We start from the raw sequence: 22,144 nt of genomic DNA, 5'->3' as shown, positions 1-22,144 counted from the left end.
AAGGACATGATGAAATAGTGAAAGAATATTAACAGCCTCTATTTGCTGAGTCACACCAAGTCCTGCTCTCAGCCCATGTATGTGTTGTCTATGTATATCCTGCATTACTTGCCCAGGGCTACACCAGGAGAGAGGGAGGCTCTGAGAGGTTTCCTCAAAGTCATGTGGGCAAAGGCAGTGTTTTCGAGCCCGAGTATGGGCCCCTGCAATTGTGCCTCACTGACCCAGAAGTCATACAACAAATAGGGTTAAATTAGAACATTTTCCCAGGGTCTGTGTTGTTCACTTTCTGCACTTTCTGTTCCTAACTCAGGATTCTCTTTTACTTTTTTTTTTTTTGACAGGCAGAGTGGATAGTGAGAGAGAGAGACAGAGAGAAAGGTCGTCCTTTTTGCCATTGGTTCACCCTCCAATGGCCGCCACGGCTGGCACGCTGTGGCCGGCACACTGCGCTGATCCGATGGCAGGAGCCAGGTGCTTCTCCTGGTCTCCCAGGCAGGTGCAGGGCCCAAGCACTTGGGCCATCCTCCACTGCACTCCCTGGCCACAGCAGAGAGCTGGCCTGGAAGAGGGGCAACAGGGACAGAATCCGGCGCCCCGACCAAGACTAGAACCCTGTGTGCCGGCGCCGCAAGGTGGAGGATTAGCCTATTGAGCCGCGGCCTCTCTTTTACTTTAGTAATTGCCCAGTATACACAGTCTGAACATGGCAAATCTTTTAACATCTGTCCGAATACCACAGTTAAATCAATTTCTTTCTGTCTATGACATGCACAGTATAGGGAGTGACGAAGCCCATCATCCCTTTGAACATTCAAAAGGCACATTCTTGAAGAAGACTGTTATCAATGAGACTGAAATTTGTACCAGTGGATCTTAACTTTTGGGAAAATGATTTCTATGGAGAACAGTTATCTTCCCCCAGTGACCACTGACTCCACTCATTCTTGCTTGAGGTAACTTTTTTTTTTTTTTTTTTTTTTTTTTTTTTTTTTTAATGAGAGATAGTAGCACATTCAGCATGTTCTCTTCAACCATAATCCCTGATACAGGAATTCTTCAGAAGATGCTGAAATAAGCCCAGAGCTTAATTGCAGCATCTGTCCTAGGAAGCAGACATCACACAGGGACATCTCTTTGTACCTAGATTTATTCATGCCCAGGAGAGCCTCATGTACATTGAGAAGTCCAAGAGACTTCAAAAAAATTCATGGGAAACAAAATCAATAGTTAATTTTATTTCAGTGCAAAAATTTTTTGGACACGTGTCTTTAAAATGTTCATGGACTTTAAGTCTAAGGGACTTCAAAAAGTTCATTGAACATAGGTCTTCAAAAATTTCATGGAAAGTGCATACTATGAAGAAACTATAAATAAATTTTATTTTTCTGGCACCAAAATAAACTTATTTTTAATTCCATTTTTCCACTTACTTCTGAGCTCCTGTCCTATTTTCTAGATATACATGACAAATTGTCCAGGTGGAATTTACTTTCTTTCTCCCTGGCTTTTTTGTAGACATGAGAGACTGCATAACATAGGGCTTAGGCACATGGAATTCTGTCTGAATTCTAGCTCTACCAAATGTGGAGTTTGAATATTATACTCACACTTTCTGTGCCTCAGTTTCTTATCTGTAGATATAAATTATTAGCAACTGCATAAAACTATTAATAGAAACTTAGGCAGATTCCATCTCTTGCAACTAGAATGAGGAGATGAATATCCTTACACACACATTCTTGGACACTTCTTTGCATAGTTTTTCAGGAATAACATCATTAGGTTAAAAAATGTTTGCCTTTAAAATGTGAGGCTTTGGAGAGTCTGGACTCATTTATAAATTCAACAAGAGTGTGGGAATGCTTTCTTTGCTGTGTGCGCACATCATGGATGTATTTTTCCTTTTGCCAGTCTCCTAACAGCACTGTCTTCTCACTGGAATTTCATCTTGGTGGACATAAGCACTTTTGCAGGTTGACTCATCCTACACTGGTCACTTTCTCTTTATGTGTGCTTTATGTATTTTTCTACTGGGTTTTTAATTGATGTAGAGGAATTCTTACATGTTGAACACTTGAGAATTTACCCCGGAATTTATTGAGGAATTTTGATGTTACTTTTTAAATCCTTTTTCTCTTGCTCCAAGTTTTCTTGCTCATTTGTCAAGACTACAATCCATCTCTTATAAGGCCTTAAACAATCTCCTCAAGTTGCATTTTCTTATTACATTACATTCAGGTCTTCTTAGTTAGCCGATCCCTTTAGAACACTGTATCAGAAGATTGCTATTAAAATATTTAATTGCTCCCTACTACATTAAATAAATGAACTATCCAATGAAGTTTACATCTGGCTTTGGAAAAATTGCTTCTCCTGAATTCTTTGTGTTGACTCTTCTACCCTACAGAAAATTGTTTGATCATGTTCCTTTAAATAGTCTAAAGATTATGGTAAGTTTTTTGTTTGCTTGTTTAGCTTTTGTTGATGTTTGTGCTGGTGTTCAAAGCGTTGTTTTTTTACTGCAATACCCTTCCTATAAACTCTGGTTGTCAATATGGCATACAGTCTGTACATTGTAATTCTGGTCTTACCTTTCTTCAGGAAATTCATTTTATGTTGTCTTCTCATAATAATTTCTACTTATTTTTAATCCTTGGAACACCTGAAACTTTGCTATATTTAATGTCTTACATAACAGAATCTATCTACTTATTGGTAATTGTAACCTCCATTCAAGAAATTAGCTTTGAAACCTAGCCTTTCTTCATTCTAGAAAAATTACTCAATGCTACCTCTGCCATATTCTTCCTCAGTTCCTACGTTATTGTGATGATATGTAGGAAAGAGGACTCAGAAAATGATGAGTGACAAGGCACAGTACAGACCGGAGTGTAGAGACAACCTGTCATTACAGAAGGTGTAGGAAAGTGACATTGTCAGAAGGATAAGGTCTCAAGTCTGAAAGAAACGGCTGGTCTAGCCCTGTGGATTGAGGCGCTGGCAAATCTGGAGACTGTCGCAGGAACAGTCCTTATTCAGGCCCTCATTTACCCGGTGTTCTTTAGAACACCAGAAAACACCAGTGCTTTATGGAAGTGCTGGTTTCCATCTGCTTGCCTGGAATAAATTGGGCTTCATGTTTTTGCTATTGTTGTCATTATTATTGAGACTCATATTCTTCGCATTTTGCCCCCTTCAGTTTGTTAACACCAGTAAAAGAATCTTCCATTATGCCCTTGAATGTGACCCCTCCAATTTTTCATAAAAGATTGACCATGTTCATATTTCTAATGCCATGAGGTTCATATGGTTTGGAGGAGACTGAATGTTATGCACTGATGTCCTCAGTTAACCGAAGATCTGGGAAAAGCTTGGTAACTCAGTTTGTTGTGCCTTTACTGCTAGAAATCCTAACAACACACAGATGGAAGGCCAGTAACAGTGACTAAGAGTTTTGATAGATAAAACTTCAAGTTTCTAAGTAGAATCTTATTATTGGTAAATGATAACTTTCCTAGACCAATGTTTTGCAAATTGTTCTCTGTGGAAAATACTCAAGAAGGTGATTACAACATGATAGAATCTAGTTGGGTGCCAATAGGTCCCATGGTTATACAATTTGGATATTATTTATGAAGCTTAATAATGTACCTTATGGTATTTAAGTCTTTCAGAAATTTGGTTATAGTTTTTACAGATTTTTCCCCACTTTGTATAAAGCATATTTTCAAACATTTTTTTCTTATTATTCACATTTGGCAAGAAAAGTTTCCAGCAGAATGAAATTTTACTAAATATATCATCCTGTGAAATTAGTCCGTGAAAATTCTGCCACAAATATTCCATCTCATACTACAGGAGAATATTAAGCACTCACCTAGGCACTTTGGTGGTTCTGACCACTGTCCGTTGCTGCATATAACATCTCTGGAGCCCTGGAGTTCATAGAAGGACTGGCAACGATATCTCACTCTTGATCCTGAAGGATATATTGACAATGGGAATGAGGTGATATCACCATTGTCAATAGACGGAGGGGGCCCACAACTCTGTGTAGAGTCTGGAAAAGAACATTTATTTGTGGGGAGAAAATCAGCATGCTTATTTGAGTAAAATCATATCGATAAAGCACTACATATAATATGCCTTCAATATTTTATGATATTTGAGAACCAATTACAGAATTTACATGGTACAGGCTGATAGAACATATTATAGCACTTCCTTTTATGACAAAGCGAAAATTTACATAATATACTGGGCATATGTGTATTAAGCATCTTTTTATTTAAAGCATGATGGGTAAATGTGCAAACCTTGGTGTAGTTACTTTTGCACATTCCCTTGATATTCAATTCTTACGCAAAGAGAAAAAGAAGAATTGAATAACACCCTCCCCATTTCTATTATCAGAAGCAAATGTTACTTTATGCAAATATCATGTACCTAGTCATATATGGTCATAACTGAAAAATGAACTACAGACATAGTCTTATATATTCATTCTTTTTTTTTTTTAGTATAAGTTTTATTGGCATCCTTCCCTTGTCCTAAATGTTTCAATTTCTTGCTAAGATTGACTGATACATTCCATTTATTGGTACATCTCCCCTGATGTATTACTAAAGGTGTTAATATGGAATTGCTAAATAGGTAATCTTGTCCCAAATAACTTGTTCTGCCTATTGTTTCATCAAATTATTGTCCATACTTTCTCAGACTAACTCCTTCATGTAGGAACTTGATTGTTTCCTCTTTCGACTAGTCTAAGACTTTGCTCCATGAATTATACCCCTTTTTCTGTAGCATCATTTTCTGCCTCTCTACTGAATCATTCATCAACCTGAAAACATGGCTAGAATGTCACAACTCTGCAAAGTAAAATTTCCCTGTATCCACAGCCACTTTCCAGCCTGTCTCATTTCTCTATTCCCTTCAGAGTAAACTTTCTTCCTTCCTATCTTCCCTGGTCTGTGTTGTCATTCCACATGGTTTCTTTTTTTATAAAATAGAGTATAGATTACATGAATTTCATATATACAATTTTAAGCCAATAATGATACTTCCCACTCTCTTTGCCTCCACTAAATAAAGAGTTCAAGTAGAAAGCAGAAATACCACTGTTCTGCAAGAGTATAGACAAAGGTTATAAACAATAATTAAATCTCAAGATTCAATTATACTCATGCTTTACATTTGTGTACTATCTATATTAGTTACAAATCAAATAAAACATATGACATTTGTCTCCTTGGGTCTGGTGTATTTCACAATGAATAATGGTCTTCAGTTCTTTTTATGGTTGGGTAGTATTCCATCATGTATAGGTACATTCTCCTTATCCAGCCATCAGTTGATGAACATCTGGCTTAATACACACCTTAACTAGTGTGAATTGAGTTGCTGTAAACATGGAGGTACTTATAACTCTTTTATATGCTGGTTTCATTTCCTTTGGGTAAATTCCAAGTGAGATGGCTAGGTTATATGGTAGACCAATTTTCAGATTTTTGAGGAATCTTCATACTGTCTTCCATAGTGATTGTACTAGTTTACATTCCCACCACCTTTTTCTCTGCATCCTCACCATCATTTGTTATTTTTTTTTTATTTTTGGATGATAGTCATTCTCACTGGGGAGAGGTGAAACCTCATTGTAGTTTTTATTTGTATTTCCCTGATAGCTAGTGGTCTTCAGCATTTTTTCATGTGTCTGTTGGCCATTTGATTTCAACCTTTGAAAAATGCCGGTTCATGTCCTTTGCCCATTTCTTCACTGGATTATTTGTTTTGTTGTTGAGTTTCTTGAGCTCCTTAATTTTTTTTTTTTTTGACAGGCAGAGTGGACAGTGAGAGAGAGAGACAGAGAGAAAGGTCTTCCTTTGCCGTTGGTTCACCCTCCAATGGCCGCCGCGGCCAGCGTATTGTTGCCGGCACACCATGCTGATCCGAAGCTAGGAGTCAGGTGCTTCTCCTGGTCTCCCATGGGGTGCAGGACCCAAGCACTTGGGCCATCCTCCACTGCACTCCCAGGCCACAGCAGAGAGCTGGCCTGGAAGAGGGGCAACTGGGACAGAATCCAGCGCCCCAACCAGGACTAGAACCTGGTGTGCCAGCGCCGCTAGGTGGAGGATTAGCCTGTTGAGCCGCGGCGCCAGCCCAAATTTTTTTATATTAATCATTTTTCAGATTAATAGTTTGTAAATATTTTCTCCCATTCTTTTTGTTGCCTCTTCACTTTGTTGAGTGGTTCCCTTGTTATGCAAAAGCTCTTAGCTTGATGTAATCCCATTTGATAATTTTTGCTATTATGCTTCTGGGGTTATATCCAAGAACTGTTAGCCCAGACTAATGTCTTGCGATTTTCCTCTTTGCTTTCTGCTAGTGTTTTGGTGGTTTCAGGTCTTGGGATTATATCCTTGACCCTTGTGAGTTGATTTTTGTATAGGGTATAAGATATGGGTCTTGTTTAATACTTCTTCATGTGTAGATACAATTTTCCCAATACTATTTGTTGAAGAGATGGTCTTTAGCTAACTTTAGGAGTGGTTTTTGCTTGTTTGTCAAATATTAGACAGTGGAAGAACATGCATAGATTCATTTCTGGGGTCTCTAAAGTGTTCCATTGTTCCACAGGTCTATTTTATTTTTTCCAGTACTAGGTTGCTTTAACTGCCCTGTAATATGTCTGGTATTGTGATGCCTCCACTTTGTTTTTATTGTTTAAGATTGCTTTAGGGCCGGTGCCGCGGCTCACTAGGCTAATCCTCCGCCTAGCGGCGCCGGCACACCGGGTTCTAGTCCCGGTCGGGGCGCCGGATTCTGTCCCAGTTGCCCCTCTTTCAGGCCAGCTCTCTGCTGTGGCCAGGGAGTGCAGTGGAGGATGGCCCAGGTGCTTGGGCCCTGCACCCCATGGGAGACCAGGAAAAGCACCTGGCTCCTGGCTCCTGCCATCGGATCAGTGCGGTGCGCCGGCCGCGGCGGCCATTGGAGGGTGAACCAACGGCAAAGGAAGACCTTTCTCTCTGTCTCTCTCTCTCACTGTCCACTCTGCCTGTCAAAAAAAAAAAAAAAAAAAAAAAAAAAAGATTGCTTTAGCTATGCATGCTCCCTTATGTTTCCATATGAACTTTAGGATCATTATTTTCTGGATCTTCCAAGATCCAAATCTTCCAAGAGGATTGTCCTTGTTATTTTGGTTGGCATCATATCGAATCTGTAAGTCGTTCTGGGTACTATGGACATTTTGATGATATTAATTCTTCCAATTCATGAACATAATTTTTTTTTCCATTTTTCTGTGTGTCTTCTATTCCTTAATGCTTTGAAATTTTCATTGTAGACATATTTCACACCCTTGGTTTAATTTATTCCACGGCACTTAATTTTTTTAAGCTCTTGTGAGTGGAATTGACCTTATAAGTTCTTTCTCAGCCAAGGCATTGTTTGTGCATATAAATGCTGTTGATGTTTGTGTGTTGATTTTTATATCCTGCAACTTTACCAAATTTGCTAATGAGTTCCAGCAGCCTCTTAGTGGAGACTTTTGGTTTCCCTATATATATAGGATCATGTCATCTGCAAATAGGGACAGTTTGACTTCCTCCTTTCCAATTTGTATGCCTTTGATTTCTTTTTCTTGCCTAATGGCTCTGGTTAAAACTTTCAGAACTTTACTGAATAGTAATGTGAAAGTGGTCACCCAGCAAAGTTCTCATTTATAATATGAAGGTGAAATAAAGACTTTCCAACAGGAAAATATGACTATAATTATTATATACAGACCTGGTGCTAGAGCACCAGGCTATTTAAAACAAATGCTAATGGATCTAAAGGGACTTAGGCTCCAACACAATAATAATAGGGGACTCTAATACACCATTTTCATCAAAGGACAGATCAACTAGGAAAAAAATCAACAAAGAAACAATAGAGCTAACCTGCACTATCAAATGGCTCTAAGTGATACCTACTGAGCATTTCATCTCACAGCTGCAGAAAACACATTGTTTTCATCAGTGCATGGAGCTTTCTCTAAGATAGACCATATGCTATGCCATAAGACAAGTCTCAAAAATTGAAAAAACAATTGAAACTGTACCATGTATCTTTTCTGACCACAATGAAATCAAGTTGTAAATTAAGATCATAAGAAATTCTAGAAATATGCAAACATATTATCAATTTTGAACAATATGGTCCTGAATGAACAGCAGGTCCAGAAGATTTCCAAAGAGAAATAAAACAATTCCTAGAAATGAATGAAGGTGGCAATACAACATATCAAAACTTGTGAGATACAGCCAAAGCAGTGATAAGAGGAAAATTTACAGCAATTAGTTCCTACACCAAGAAACTGGAAAGACATCAAATAAGTGATCTAACCATGCATCTCAAGGGCCTAGAAAATAAAAGAACAAACTAAAACCCAAATTAGTAGGAGGAAAGAAATAATAAAAATTAGAGAGGAAATAAACAAAATTGAAATTAAAAGTGATGCAACGATCAGTGAAATGAAGAACTGTTTTTTTGAAAAGATAAACAAAATTGATAAACCATTGCCTCAACTAACCAAAAATAATGGGAACTAGGGGAGAAACCAAAATAAATAAAATCAGAAATGAAAAAGCATATGTTACAACAGATGCCACAGAAACAAGAGAATCATCAGGAATTACTACAAACAACAATATGCCAACAATTTGGAAAATTTAGAAGAAATAGATTTTTGGACACCTATAATTTACCAAAATTGAACCAAGAAGACAGAGAACCTAAATTGACCAATAACCAAGACAGAGTTTGAATCACTAATAAAGACTTTATCAACAAATAAAAAACCCAGGGCAAGATGGATTGATTGCTGAATTCTACCAAGCTTTTAAAGAAGAACTAATCCATATTATTTCTTAATATACTTCAATTATGCATTCACCCTCTTAAGAAACATCTCTAAGGAAAGTTACCAATGACTTCCAGGTAGCTAAATCTAATATTCAATTATTAGGCACCTTGTCCAGTTCTAAAGAATGTTTGACATATCTGACTTCATGTTGAATGATTTTTTGTAATATGTCGTTTTGAAATGACCCCTTGATGTTGTGTCTGGGATTCCAGCCTTCTATAGTTTTTCTCCTATGACTCTATATGGCTGCCCTTCATCACCCAGATATCTAATAATGGAGGTCTCCAAAGCTGAGAGCTTTTGACCTCCTGTCTTATTTATTTAACAATTTAAATTGTCTATGTGATCTCCTGTCCTCTGTGGTGTAAAACAGCATTTACATACTAACCAAAAGTTTTACCTTAGCCCTATCCCTTCTGCACCCCTGCATCCTCTCAGATTGCCCATTCTACATCTTGACTTGATTGTATATATGTTTAATAGAATTGGGCATCTGCTATAAATCCCAAACTTGTTTCTTCTATGATCACTGTTGGAAACACCTCTCAGAGGAACAAATTTCAAAGAGACAGAATTGAGTACTTACATAGTAATCAATATTTCAAATACAGTGTAATAGTTAAGTTATAAGTTATTTTTATTGTTCTTCAGCTAAGACAAAGGAAATTAGAATCCTTTTTTAAATGAAGCTTAGAATAAACTACTAACCAATACACTGTGGTAATGACTGCCATTGTCCATTTTTACATACAATTTCCTTTGCTTCTTGAAGTAGAAAATTTTCTTTACAGAGAATAGCTACTTTTTCTCCATCCTGATAATTCACTGTGGTTGTCATATTCTGAGCGTGAGGTATCTGAGGTGGAGGTGGGCAGAGCCGTTTCTTCCTTTCTATGAAACATAGGAATTCAGTTATTTGATCAATAAAGGTTAACAAAAAGTAGCTCAACAGGATAGTGTCTCAGTATAATGGAACATCCAACAATTCTCTCTCTCTCTGATTTAATAGCAAATTATAATAACAGTTTATGTTAATATATTTTGTGTACTTTATATATTTTATGTACTTTGTGTTAATATATTTTAAAGTTTACAGATGACTTTCATGTTACAATCATTGCTTTAAAATTTTTCAGGTAGGGAACAAGCGTAACCATTAAGACATACTCACCCCTACTCAGAATACCTGGGTTTGATAATGTGCTCTGACTTCTGACACCAGCTTCCTGCTAATGGGAGGCATTGGTGATGGCTCATGTAATTGGGTCCCTGCCACACATATAAGAGACCTATATTGAGTTCCCGTTCCCAAATTCAACCCTTGCCCAGCCCTGGATAATGTAAGCATCTGGTGAATAAACCAAAATCCATTCTCTCTCTCTCTCTCTCTTAAGTAAAAATAAACAAATAAAATTTTGCAGGTTCTCACATGGTCTTATTTCTATTGCTTCTCTTGTATAATTTACAAATTAACCCACTTTTTTTCTATCTAATCTATATGATTCAAAAAGTTAATGAACATGTAAGCCAAACAAGCTAGAACCTAAAATTTAAAAAGACAACAGTAGAAAAAATAACAGTGAGAGGTCCAACTAAGACTTTCCTTAGCAACTCAACCCTAGATCTCAATAGAGGATTTTAGAGATGGACATAGTCTTCTAAACCTAGGAACTGCAGGTAATGAACATAAACAGAATACCTCCGTTGGATGAAGAGTTAGTTTATTTTTTGTTGCTTGGCACAGTCCCTTCTCCTGACCTAGGTGTACCCCCTTAGAGTGCTGTCTTCCATCCCATTTTTTTTCCAGAGCAGTGACTTCTGTCTACTGCAACATCCCTTCACAGTCATAACAAAGACAGTGACAGATATCATTTTCCCTTCTATACTATTTTTTTTATTTAAAATCAAGGTGGAAGGATGAATCTAATCTATTATATTCTAAAATATAATTTTTATATAATAATGGTTTAACAAATGAACTGCATTGAATCTAAAGTCAATATAGAATAAGTCAAAGTTTGCATAATATTTTAAACAGGAATTTTGCATTGGATTTTTCTTTATTTTTTTTTCAGGGAAAAGAAATAGCATTTCATAGTACAAATTTTCTAAAGCAAAGTAATGTTTCTGTGCATAACTAGAGAAGTAACTGCACCTACTCAGCATATTCTAGGTTGCATATGTTTTGTGTTGCTTATTTGGTGGTTTAAGAAATACTGGAAATAAAGAATTATGTTATATCATTATTCTAGTCAACTGTTAATTGGAGCAGGTTTTTATGGTCCATATTGGTTAAATAATGAGTGATGCAAAAGAAGATAAAGATGAGCCTGATGATGTTATTGTACATTTTACAATAGTGAAGCTTGACTCACATGCTGAAGATGAGCAGTGGAGAGCACACAGAAAGAGGATACCAGACACTGCACAGAGAGAGAGGGGAAGGTAACTGTACTGTTCACGATTTCCTATTAGATGTATTATTGCCTCTTTGGATATTTTCAGTATCACTCACTCATGTCTGTTGAGTTTTTCAAATGCTTTTGTTTACATCCAATCATAAGGCTGAATACTTACTAGGTACCGTCAAGATTCCAGGAAGACCATTCTTTGCAGTCAGCAATCAGCTGCTGTCAGAAGTGCTGATGCAGGGGAATAGGCAGGCTGAAGTTTTGTGTAATCTCAAACATATAAATAATGATACTTTTATTAAAAGTCCAAACTGAGCAAGTTAGATGTGCAAATGTTGTATAAATATCATTGCTTTTGTGTCTGAGGTAGAAGAAAATCATGATGGCCTCAGATGTCCAATGTACTTTCCTTACAGAATTAGACAGTCTTTAGAAATTTCAACCTCTTATAGAACAAGCCAGTTGAAACAATGCAAAAATAAGAACCTAGAAAGAAGTTCCAGTATTGATTTTGATCAAGAAACTTCTTGAGGCCATGCATTACTTTTAAAAAGAAGGGTCATATATATTTTAATATTCATTTATATTTGTTTATACAAAACCAACCATGAACATAAGAATTTTCTTGTTTCCTTTGCCAGGTCATCCAATTTCAATTGTCCCAGGTTTAAAATGAGACGCTAGACAACTTTTTAAAAGTTGCACAAGGGATTCTAAGACATCTTCCGTCAGCATGAAACTGCTATTGTAAGCACTGAAAAATAAAGAAAGAGCTTTGAAGGGCTAGCGGGGATGATCTGTTTAAAACAAGGCATCTGAATGTTGTGTCCATCGGGGAGAGAAGGGCAACTCCCACTCGACTGAAGTGGAGTGAAGGTGGGAAGCTCCTTGGCTGCCAGTTTCCCATGGCATTAGTGGAGCAGGGAAGAGTTCCCGGCCTCTGCTAAAAATCCAGAGTAACTGAAGTGACTTGTTTGATAACAACACCAAGACATGGCCTCACCAGTGACACCTGTCATTTTCAAGTTTCATTGGTTACGATTGCCCCTTCAACGAGGGCTACTGTAGTTTGCTTAAAAGGGCTGTACCCAATACAGCAGAGAGAGGTAACTCCAACAGGTTAATGAGCTCCCATTCCAGGGCTGGCTGAGTTGTGTCAGGTAAGTATCCTATGTGAAGAAGGTATCTCAAGAAATGGTGCTGTCTCTAGCATCCAAAATGGCCCATGACATTTCCTTTTTCTTTATGTTTTTAATTTATTTATTTGAAAAATTGTCCTCATATGATTTTCCCCGTATTTCTATTTATCTATTTTTGGTTGTAGAAATGTTTATTTGCATCTGCTTACAGTTCTTGAATAGAGTCAACTTGGTTAGATAGGTCTGCTTACTAATCTTTAAAAAAATAGTTTCATGGTATAGATCAGTTGTAAGTACAATGTTCTATTTCATCCAGTTGTGTTGTAACTTTTGTTATTTCTCTTTTCATATCTGAATTTTACTTCCTATCTTTTTAGGATATATATTTAAACATATTTTCCGACCAAAAATGAATTTGAATTTAAAACTCTGAATTTTGGTTAGGTTGCATCTTATAGGTTTTAATATGTGTTCATTTAATTGTAATATTGTTCTTTTTTTTTTTTTTTTTTTTTTTTTGACAGGCAGAGTGGACAATGAGAGAGAGACAGAGAGAAAGGTCTTCCTTTGCCGTTGGTTCACCCTCCAATGGCAGTGCGGCCGGCGCACTGCGCTGATCCGATGGCAGGAGCCAGGTGCTTCTCCTGGTCTCCCATGGGGTGCAGGGCCCAAGCACTTGGGCCATCCTCCACTGCACTCCCTGGCCACAGCAGAGAGCTGGCCTGGAAGAGGGGCAACCGGGACAGAATCCAGCGCCCCGACCGGGACTAGAACCCGGTGTGCCGGCGCCGCAAGGCGGAGGATTAGCCTAGTGAGCCACGGCACCGGCCTGTAAGATTGTTCTTAATATTTTAAATATTATGATTTGGAAGTGAATTATTCTGCTATCCAAAATGAAGGTTATGGAGTAGATAACTTTGTATGAGTACTTTAAGTGTTATCTCTTTATAATTATAGAATGTGACCTATAGGGCTTTCGTGTTTGAAATTTGTAAAGATTATTTTGTGAATTTGTTTTAAAAAACAAATTTATTGTTTTTATTTAATTTAAAGGCAGAGAAACACACACATGTAGAGAATTGTGGATGAGAAAGATATCTTCCATCTACTGTTCCCTTGGCTGGGGCTGGACCAGAATGTAGCCAGTAGCCCAAAACTCAGACCAAGTCTTTCACATGCACGGCAGAAACGCAAAAACTTGAGCTGTCACCTGCTGCCTCCCAGGGTTTGCATTAGCAAGAAACTGGAGTCAGAAGTGGGAGCTGGGAGTGGAAGCTAGGCAATGTGATACGGAATACAGCTTCCTCAAATGGTTTCTTGACTGCTAGGCCAAATGTCTGCCCCAAGCCAGAGGTGTTTTGTTTTGTTTTGTTTTGTTTTGTTTTGTTTTGTTTTGTTGACAGGCAGAGTGGACAGTGAGAGAGAGAGACAGAGAGAAAGGTCTTCCTTTTTCCATTGGTTCACCCCACAATGGCGGCTGCAGCTGGCACGTTGTGGCTGGCGCACCATGCTGATCCAAAGCCAGGAGCCAGGTGCTTCTCCTGGTCCCCCATGGGGTGCAGGGCCCAAGCACTTGGGCCATCCTCCACTGCACTCCCGGGCCACAGCAGAGAGCTGGCCTGGAAGAGGGCAACCGGGACAGAATCTGGCACCCCAACCAGGACTAGAACCCGGTGTCCCGGCACCGCAGGAGGAAGATTAGCCTATTGAGCTCGGCTCTGGCACTCAAGTCAGAGTTTTTGAAGGTTAATATTTGTCTAGAAATAATATGCTCTATTTCCTTCATTTTAAAAAATATATATGGCAAATAAATTATTTAATTTAAAAATAGTAATTTATGGTATAAAAACAAGAGATTAACAAAATTTTCAGACAGCTCTTACCTGTGCAGGCTGGCTCAGGATTCCATCTCCCATTTATGCACACTGTTTGCATGTAGCTGTGGGTCCCAATGCATCTGTAATTTACTGTGGTGTTATGAATAAACTCAGTTAAATATGGTCTAAAGAATATTCTTGTGCCAAGACTTGATCTTGTACAGTTCTTGAGTTGATGTGTGGCTATAAAAATGAATAGATTCATATATAATAAGAATATTTAAGAGAAATGAAGGAATTATTAAAAATATGTGGATTATTAATAGGATAACTAAATGATACTTTTAAGCAACATCACAAAGAACGATTCTTGAACTCATGGCATAAAATAGGCTCTGGTGTTGAAAAAAATGAAAAGAAATATACCGTATCCAATCTTTGAATGACAGAAACTTGAGAAATATATGTCAGAAAGCTTTGCGGGAAACAAGTACAGACAGTTCCCCCTGATCAAGGAGAACCTATTTGTTTATTTATTTTAAAACATATCCCCAGTTTTTAAAAACATTTTATTTATTTATTTGAGAAATAGAGTTACAGACAGTGAGAGGGAGAGACAGAGAGAAAGGTCTTCTTTCTGTTGATTCACTTCCCGGATGGCCGCAACAGCCAGAGCTGTGCCCACCTGAAGCCAGGAGCCAAGTGCTTCTTCCTGGTCTCCTATGTGGGTGCAGGGGCCCAAGCACTTGACCCATCTTCTACTGTTTTCCCAGGCCATAGCAGAGAGCTGGATTGGAAGAGAGGCCGCCGGAACTAGAACCGATGCCTATATGCAATGCCAGCACTGCAGGCGGAGGATTAACCTACTTTGCTACGGAGCCGCATCCCAAGGGGAATTTTAGTTACGCCAAATTTCCAGTGACTCTGAAACTGCTTATGTATACAAGTATGTACCTGTACACAGGTATGATTGTTTTCCATGAAGTCATATAAAAAAAAAAGCCTCAACTAATTTACATAACAAAAAGAGGCCACACAGGAGTATGTCTGTAGGAGGGATGGTGTCAGTAAGGGGAGATAAATCCAGATATCCTTTTACTTTGACATTTCAGAAATTAGCAGAAACTCCGACTCAGAAAGACAGGAAATTCAAGGAAGAACTCACTAACAGTGATGTACCGCTGAGCTTCAGAACGTGCTTGTTCAACACTCTCTGGCTTGCTTGCAGCTGTCATTGCTACATTTCTCCTTTCCCCTAAATGACTTTGTGGAGGCTTTTCTGTATCCCACGAAGGGATAATGAGACATGGGATTGCTCTGCTACTTCTATGTTTGTAAGTATTTTTCTGCAACAACCGCTGCTTGAGACATGGCCTGTATGGTGCTTATGCATAAAAATTAGTGGCCATTAAAATATGTGGTCTACAACTTCCCATACCAGGGTTTAGTGTCCTGGTAGCAGAAGACCTTGCCTCACAGTAGGTGGTCACAGAGCAGTGACCAGGTATCTACCCGGCCCATGGGGCTGTAACTGCTATGGTCTCCTTTTCCAGAAGAGAGTGGGCCAGTTGACAACACAAAATCTAGGCCATGGGGTAAGAGGGTGGTCCTGGATATCTATCTTAGATTCTGGGAGAACAGCAGCAGAGAGTCTGCTGGTCTTTACAGCTGAAAGTGAGAGGTTTTACTATATCGGAGTTCTGAGAAACAGGACAAAAGAAGCCAGGATCTGAGGATGTCAGAAGAAACTGCTTCTGCATTATGGCTGGAAGTCTTAACACTATTAGAATACAATGTAAGAGCAGAGCACACAAGCTGATGGACTGATGGAAAAATCTAGAATAGATGTCTGCTTCTGTGGGGAAAACACAGAAAAGCTTCTGGAGTGCGGTTAAGGGACCGTGAGGACTAGAGGAGCAGGAATGCCCAGTTCCTGGGTCTGGGTCCTTGCTCTTCCCCTAACAGAAGTCTCCAAACTCCCCAGGACTTCAGAGTACTCAGGCTACATGGCTACTGTTTTGGTTGTATTTTCTAGAACATGGAGGTAAAAACTGAGCTACAGTATGACATAAGACATTAAATTGTAATTGTTGAAATATACTATCCAGGGTCCAGCACTGTGGCATAGTGGGTAGAGCTGCAGCCTGCAGTGCTAGCATCCCATATGGGTGCTGGTTTGAGTCCCGGCTGCTGCACTTCCGATCCTGCTCTCTGCTATGGGCTGGGAAAGCAGTGGAAGATGGGCCAAGTCCTTGGGCACTGCATCCACGTGGGAGACCGGGAAGAAGCTACATGCTCCTGGCTTCGGATCGGCACAGCTCCAGCTGTTGTGGCCAATTGAGGAGTGAACCAGCAGATGTAAGACCTCTCTCTCTCTCTGCCTCTCCTCTCTCTGTGTAACTCTGATTTTCAAATAAATAAATAAATCTTAAAAAAAAAAGAAATATAACATCCAAATTCAACACTAGAGCTAACATAAGAATTCAACAAGGTTAGTCAAAATAAAATCAATACTGACAATTAAATTATATTCTTTTATATAAAAGTATAACTATTGAGACATATGAATTAATGAAGAATTCTATTCACCATACCAGTAAAAACAAGAGAAGAAACTGGGTAAGAACCCTATGGAGAATAAAAACAAATTCATAAAATCATATGGAAGTTTAATGTGAGACCAGAATAAATGGAATAATGTATAATATTCCTGGGAGCAAGAGTGGATATCAATAAAATCAAAATTCTAACCAGATTTATTATTTTCACACAATCCTAATAAAAATGTAAACAGATAGAAAGTTAGATGTGCATTCTCACCAACACATTCAGGAAATTCTGTCCACATTCCACTGATGCAGGAAACTATGTGGTTTCCAATCATCGTGTGTGTATTTCTACAACTCAGCTCTACTGAAGCACCATGTTCATAGGGAAGTACAGAGGGCTGGGCATAGCCATGCTCAAGTTTGGGTAAATGGCCACATGTTTTCACTGAGTCTAGGGAAATACAATAGAAGTTATATTTACCCTGAAAGTATTAAAGTCCATTTACATATGTATTTACATATGGATGTAAAATGAAAGTAACTGTGCTATTTAGACATCAATATCTATTTACCAACACAAATGGGCAAGGTTGTCCATTCTCCATCCACACATTGTATTTTCTCAGGCCCCTTCATTGTAAAATGGGAACTGCAGTCATATTGTACCACTTCACCATGTCTGTAGTCTTCTTTCCTTGTGTCCTTTACTTTACCGTTGGGGAGCTGGGGAGGTGGACCGCATGGTTGTACTTGCCCTATAATAAACAACCTGTAAATGCTTAAATAATCTTATAATTGTAAACCCAGAAAAATGTAGTTACTAATTGAGTTGACTTTGAGCTTAATTACATTTATACTACCTTTGCTTTTTAAGTCTGTCTTTCAGTGTACATAGTATATTGATCATATTCATTTTCTCAAACACAGAGTTTTTGTTATGAATAATTTTTAATAAATTAAAGAATACATAATTATTGATATATCAAACTTTATATTAAAATATTACACTTTGTCCTATTTGCTTTATTTATTTTTTGTAAAATAATGTAAATAGCAGAGAAATTTTATTCCCAAATTCATCAGAATACCTATCTAGCAAATAAACATTTTACTTGCAAATACAAAATATCTAATTGCATTTGGCAAAATTAAGAGTAACTTCTTAGTAGAATCTTACATTCTTTCAATACTTTAATAGCTTATTGCTCCCTCCCCCATATTTTGCAGGATGTTTACCTTAATCAGGGTATTAAATTGTACCACTGAAGATTTTAAAGGTCAATAATCTCGATATAATGCAAAAGTAAAAAACTATAATGTAAAAATATAATGTGAAAATATAATAATACATAATAATATAGTAAAACTATAGTGTAAAATATAGTATAAAAGTAAACAATATTATACCACATATTTTATACATATAAAATATAATAATAATTTTTATTAATGTCTATAAATACCTAAATTGGATGAGACATTTTTGATGAAAATAATGTAATTTGAAGTCAGTAGCAAATCATCATTGCTTTCTATTGAATAATCCATATATGTGATGACTTGCTTATTATCTTACTTAATTTCATAAGATATAATGAGGACCATACAATTTTTTAAAGTATTTTTAAAAAAACTTAGATAACAGGAAATACATAACACTTTTCATCTCAATGACATATTTCTTTTTGTTTTGTTTTATTTTATTGTGAGAGGTGGTGAGATAAAAAGATGGAGAAAGACATAGAGAGAAAGAAGCAGACTTTCAACAGTTCATTTCCCAAATGCTGGCAACAGCTGGAGATGGGTTTTGATGAAGCCAGGAGCTAGGAACTTCATGTGGGTCTCCCATGTGTGTGGCAGGGACCTAAGCAGTTGAGTCAGCACCTGCTACATGAGCAAGAAGCCACAACTGAAAGTGAAACTGGAACTTGATCCCTGGCACTCTGATCTGTGATGTGGGTATTTAAGGGCACAGTCAAAAACCCAATTGGTCAGCTACTATATTTTAATTTATAAAATCGCATAAAATATTTTAAAACATGGAGATAGAATTACTAGTTGATTAGAGGAACTTAAGTTACCTAGGCAACTCAATTACTATAATCAACATCCCTCCTTCCCAAATAAAATACTACTTTTGCCATTTTTTCTACTTTGTCAGATTCTAGATGTAATGAGAGTTATAATAAAATAGGTAAACATTAATATAAAAATTCAAATTCTTATTTCCAAAATAAGTATTGACCTTTGCATGTTGGGAAATTAGGTGACCATCCAAATTGGTAACACTGAACTGAATCTGGTCCAACTCTTGTAAATCTTTGTCTGCAGGAAAATTTCAACACATCCCCAACTTTGTATTTTTCTTGTTTTGGGTGAACATCTAAATTTGCTTCTAAAAATGGAAGAGGACATTCTACTTCTAAAAATAAAGAAAAGGAGCATATATGAAATTTTTTTGCAAAATTAATTTAATATATGCTAGATAAAAAGATGCAATCAGATTTACATGAAGAACAGCATAATATATATTATACTTAAAAAATATAAGCTAATTATTCATACCCAGCAAATACACTCAAAACCCTTTAGGCAAAATAAGTGAGGTAAAACTTTGTATGAGAATCTCTTCAGTGTCATACTAGAAAATTCCTTAGAAATTACTTATAAGAAAAGTATTTGTTTAGTTAACATGTTTTAATTTAATATAATAAGTAATTATAATGTAATAACTTATTTTACAAAATAGAATATGAATAGTTTCCATGTTCAAATCCCAAGAAATTTGTTCTTTCAAGTAACACAAAGCTAAAATGCAATACATTTATGACATTTTTCACAAAACAAGATACTTACATTGAAAAAGTAGACTACTTGCAACACCCAAAGAAGATATATCTGATAAATTTTAAGTTAGAGGAAATATTAAAAATGAAATAATTCTTAATTTTACAAATGCATAACTAAATATCAAAGGCTTTCAAAATACATTGCTAAACTTTCTAAATTTTTGGAATTGTTCCATTGCACTCAACTAAATCATTAATATTTTTATAAAGACTCATATTTCCTGGTTTAATTTAAATGGATATGTATAAGAATATATGTGTATTTTTCTCATTTAATCATCTTCCATGTTTAGTTCATAAACTTACATGTCAAAGTTGAATATATAATTGACACTAGACAAAGTAAATATGCTAAATCAAACATGTATCACAAAAATAAAATGAAATTAATTTATAATTAATGATAGCAAATGTTATTTAAGTGAGCCAATGTTATATATTGTTATTGCTTATTTAATGGTTCAGTAGTAGTTTATTTAAGAGCATCCTACTGGAATGTGATTCAGCTTCTATAAAATTTACACTCCTGGTTCCTGATTCTGGATTCCAATACTTTGCATGACATTTCTTTTTTGTTGTTAGTCTTTTCTTATTTAATGGCAAAAAAAGTCTTAGAAAATAATTCATCTTGACTGATGTAAGGTTTAATTTCCAGCTGCCTTATTCATAGTTACTACACTGTGTTATAACAAAATTATACCCTCCCTGTGTTTCTGTCCTAGTCCCTGAAATTTGCATGCTACCTCACATAAATAAACAAAATTTGCAGGAAAAATTAGAGACCTTGAGATGGAGAGCTTATTCTGAATTATGTGCGTAATAGGGCCAGTGTAACCAATAAGAGGGAGGCAGCATGTAAGAGTGACAGTAGGAAATGTGACAAGAGAAGCAGAGGCTGGAATGATTTGAGGAAAGAGCCATGAGCCAAGAAATACAGATGGATTTTGGAAATTGTAAAAGGCAGGGAGGCTGATTCTCCCTAGAACCTCCAGAAGGAACATAACCCTCTGGGTGAGGTTTACTGAGCTGGTAGAAATTTTAAGGGAGACAATTAGGTCACGGGCACTGCCTTTGGAAGTTATTGATGTGAGTGGGGTAGGAATCACAGGACTGGATTACTGGATTAGTAACAGCAAGAGTGGGTTGTTACAAAGCAAGTTCTTGCATGCTTGCTCAGCATGCTCTCTTGCTTCCTATCTTGCTATATGCCTTCTCTTTCTCACAGGATCTCCTGCCACGTGGTCAACACTGCCATGAGGCCCTCACCAGTAACCAATGCTGGCACCATGCTCTTGAGCCTTAAAACTGTGTGACAAAATAAAATGTCTCCTTTGTCAACAGTCTCAATTATTTTGAAATAGCAACACAAAATGGACTGACATGTTTTTAGTAAAAATCAAATTTGTGGGAATTTACAATTGCAGCACTTGAAAATGAATGCATAAGGACAAAAATATGCAGTAATATTTAAGAGGAAGGATGATTTGGTAGAACTTGAGGGCATTCTGTGCAGATTTCAAGTCTAAGACTCTGACAATAAATGATAGGACTAATAGGTAAAGGGGACAGGAACATGGTCAAGGAGCAAAACTTCTAAAGTTGTTGAATGAAGTATAAGCAACTATGTTTTTGGGAATGTTCACCAAGTTTTGAATGCATTGTCAGTATGAATTTAATATACTTCAAAAAAGCCTGTCATTTAAGCCGTAGATATGATGTGGATAACATATAAGCCACCCAACTGAATGGACTATGTGCTCTCCATACACATGTTATTATATTAAGTTATAACACTAGCATCTTAAAGTTATCTGAAGACATCTTGAATTTGAAATTGTTCCTCAGCAAACACCTCTTGAAAGAACCCAGAAAAGCAGTGTGTCCAGAATTGTTTTTATTTTCCAAAGGAAAACCTCCTCACCGTAGCACATGGGCAAATGGGACCAGCCATCCTCACCACATACTGTGGAACCCGTGGGACCTCCATCTCTGCTTTTATAGCCATCGTTGCACTCATACTCCAGCTGCTCATTGAGCATAAACCATGTTCTGTCATTTCTGATTCTGGCATTCATCAATACTGGCATATCACAAGACTCTACAGAACATTGGAAAACAGGATTTTATATCTAACATTGCCTCAAGCATACAAGAAACACACGAAAGTCTTTAATAATCATTATGTGCTACTAAATATAAATCAAATGCCTTTGTAGAAAATATTATTTATAGCAACTTAATAAAAAATTGATTTAACTTCATTTTTCTTACACATAAGCTCCTGCACAAATTAAGAAAATGCTAAATGTAAAGTACTCTGCATAACTATGTATATGTATATAGTTATTTCTATCATCTATGGTATGTTAGATACATACACTAAGTAATGAAGTAAATATCAAATGTATGAACTGGTTGATGGATTGATTGATTGGTAGCACAATTCTCTAGACAAGAGGCCAAACAGTTTG

General features: G+C 37.0%; 1 protein-coding gene across 2 annotated transcripts in view; it reads right to left on the bottom strand.

The window, feature by feature from the left end:
• Window positions 1-22,144, bottom strand: part of LOC138843009 (complement factor H-related protein 5-like) — a 90,628-nt gene that overhangs the window by 5,355 nt on the left and 63,129 nt on the right. For both annotated transcript variants that reach the window (XM_070054917.1, XM_008268719.4), the window contains 7 exons: window positions 21,595-21,771; window positions 19,070-19,246; window positions 17,397-17,579; window positions 17,096-17,275; window positions 14,342-14,518; window positions 9,617-9,799; window positions 3,881-4,063 (listed from right to left, as the gene is read on the bottom strand). In XM_070054917.1, coding sequence (XP_069911018.1) covers window positions 3,881-4,063; window positions 9,617-9,799; window positions 14,342-14,518; window positions 17,096-17,275; window positions 17,397-17,579; window positions 19,070-19,246; window positions 21,595-21,771 — 1,260 coding nt within the window. The remainder of the gene's footprint in view (window positions 1-3,880; window positions 4,064-9,616; window positions 9,800-14,341; window positions 14,519-17,095; window positions 17,276-17,396; window positions 17,580-19,069; window positions 19,247-21,594; window positions 21,772-22,144) is intronic.

This window comes from Oryctolagus cuniculus, chromosome 13, assembly GCF_964237555.1.
Source record: "Oryctolagus cuniculus chromosome 13, mOryCun1.1, whole genome shotgun sequence".
Classification (NCBI taxonomy): Eukaryota; Metazoa; Chordata; class Mammalia; order Lagomorpha; family Leporidae; genus Oryctolagus; species Oryctolagus cuniculus.
The sequence above is the reverse complement of the archived record's forward strand: the minus strand, read 5'-3'. Positions and strand labels throughout refer to the sequence as shown.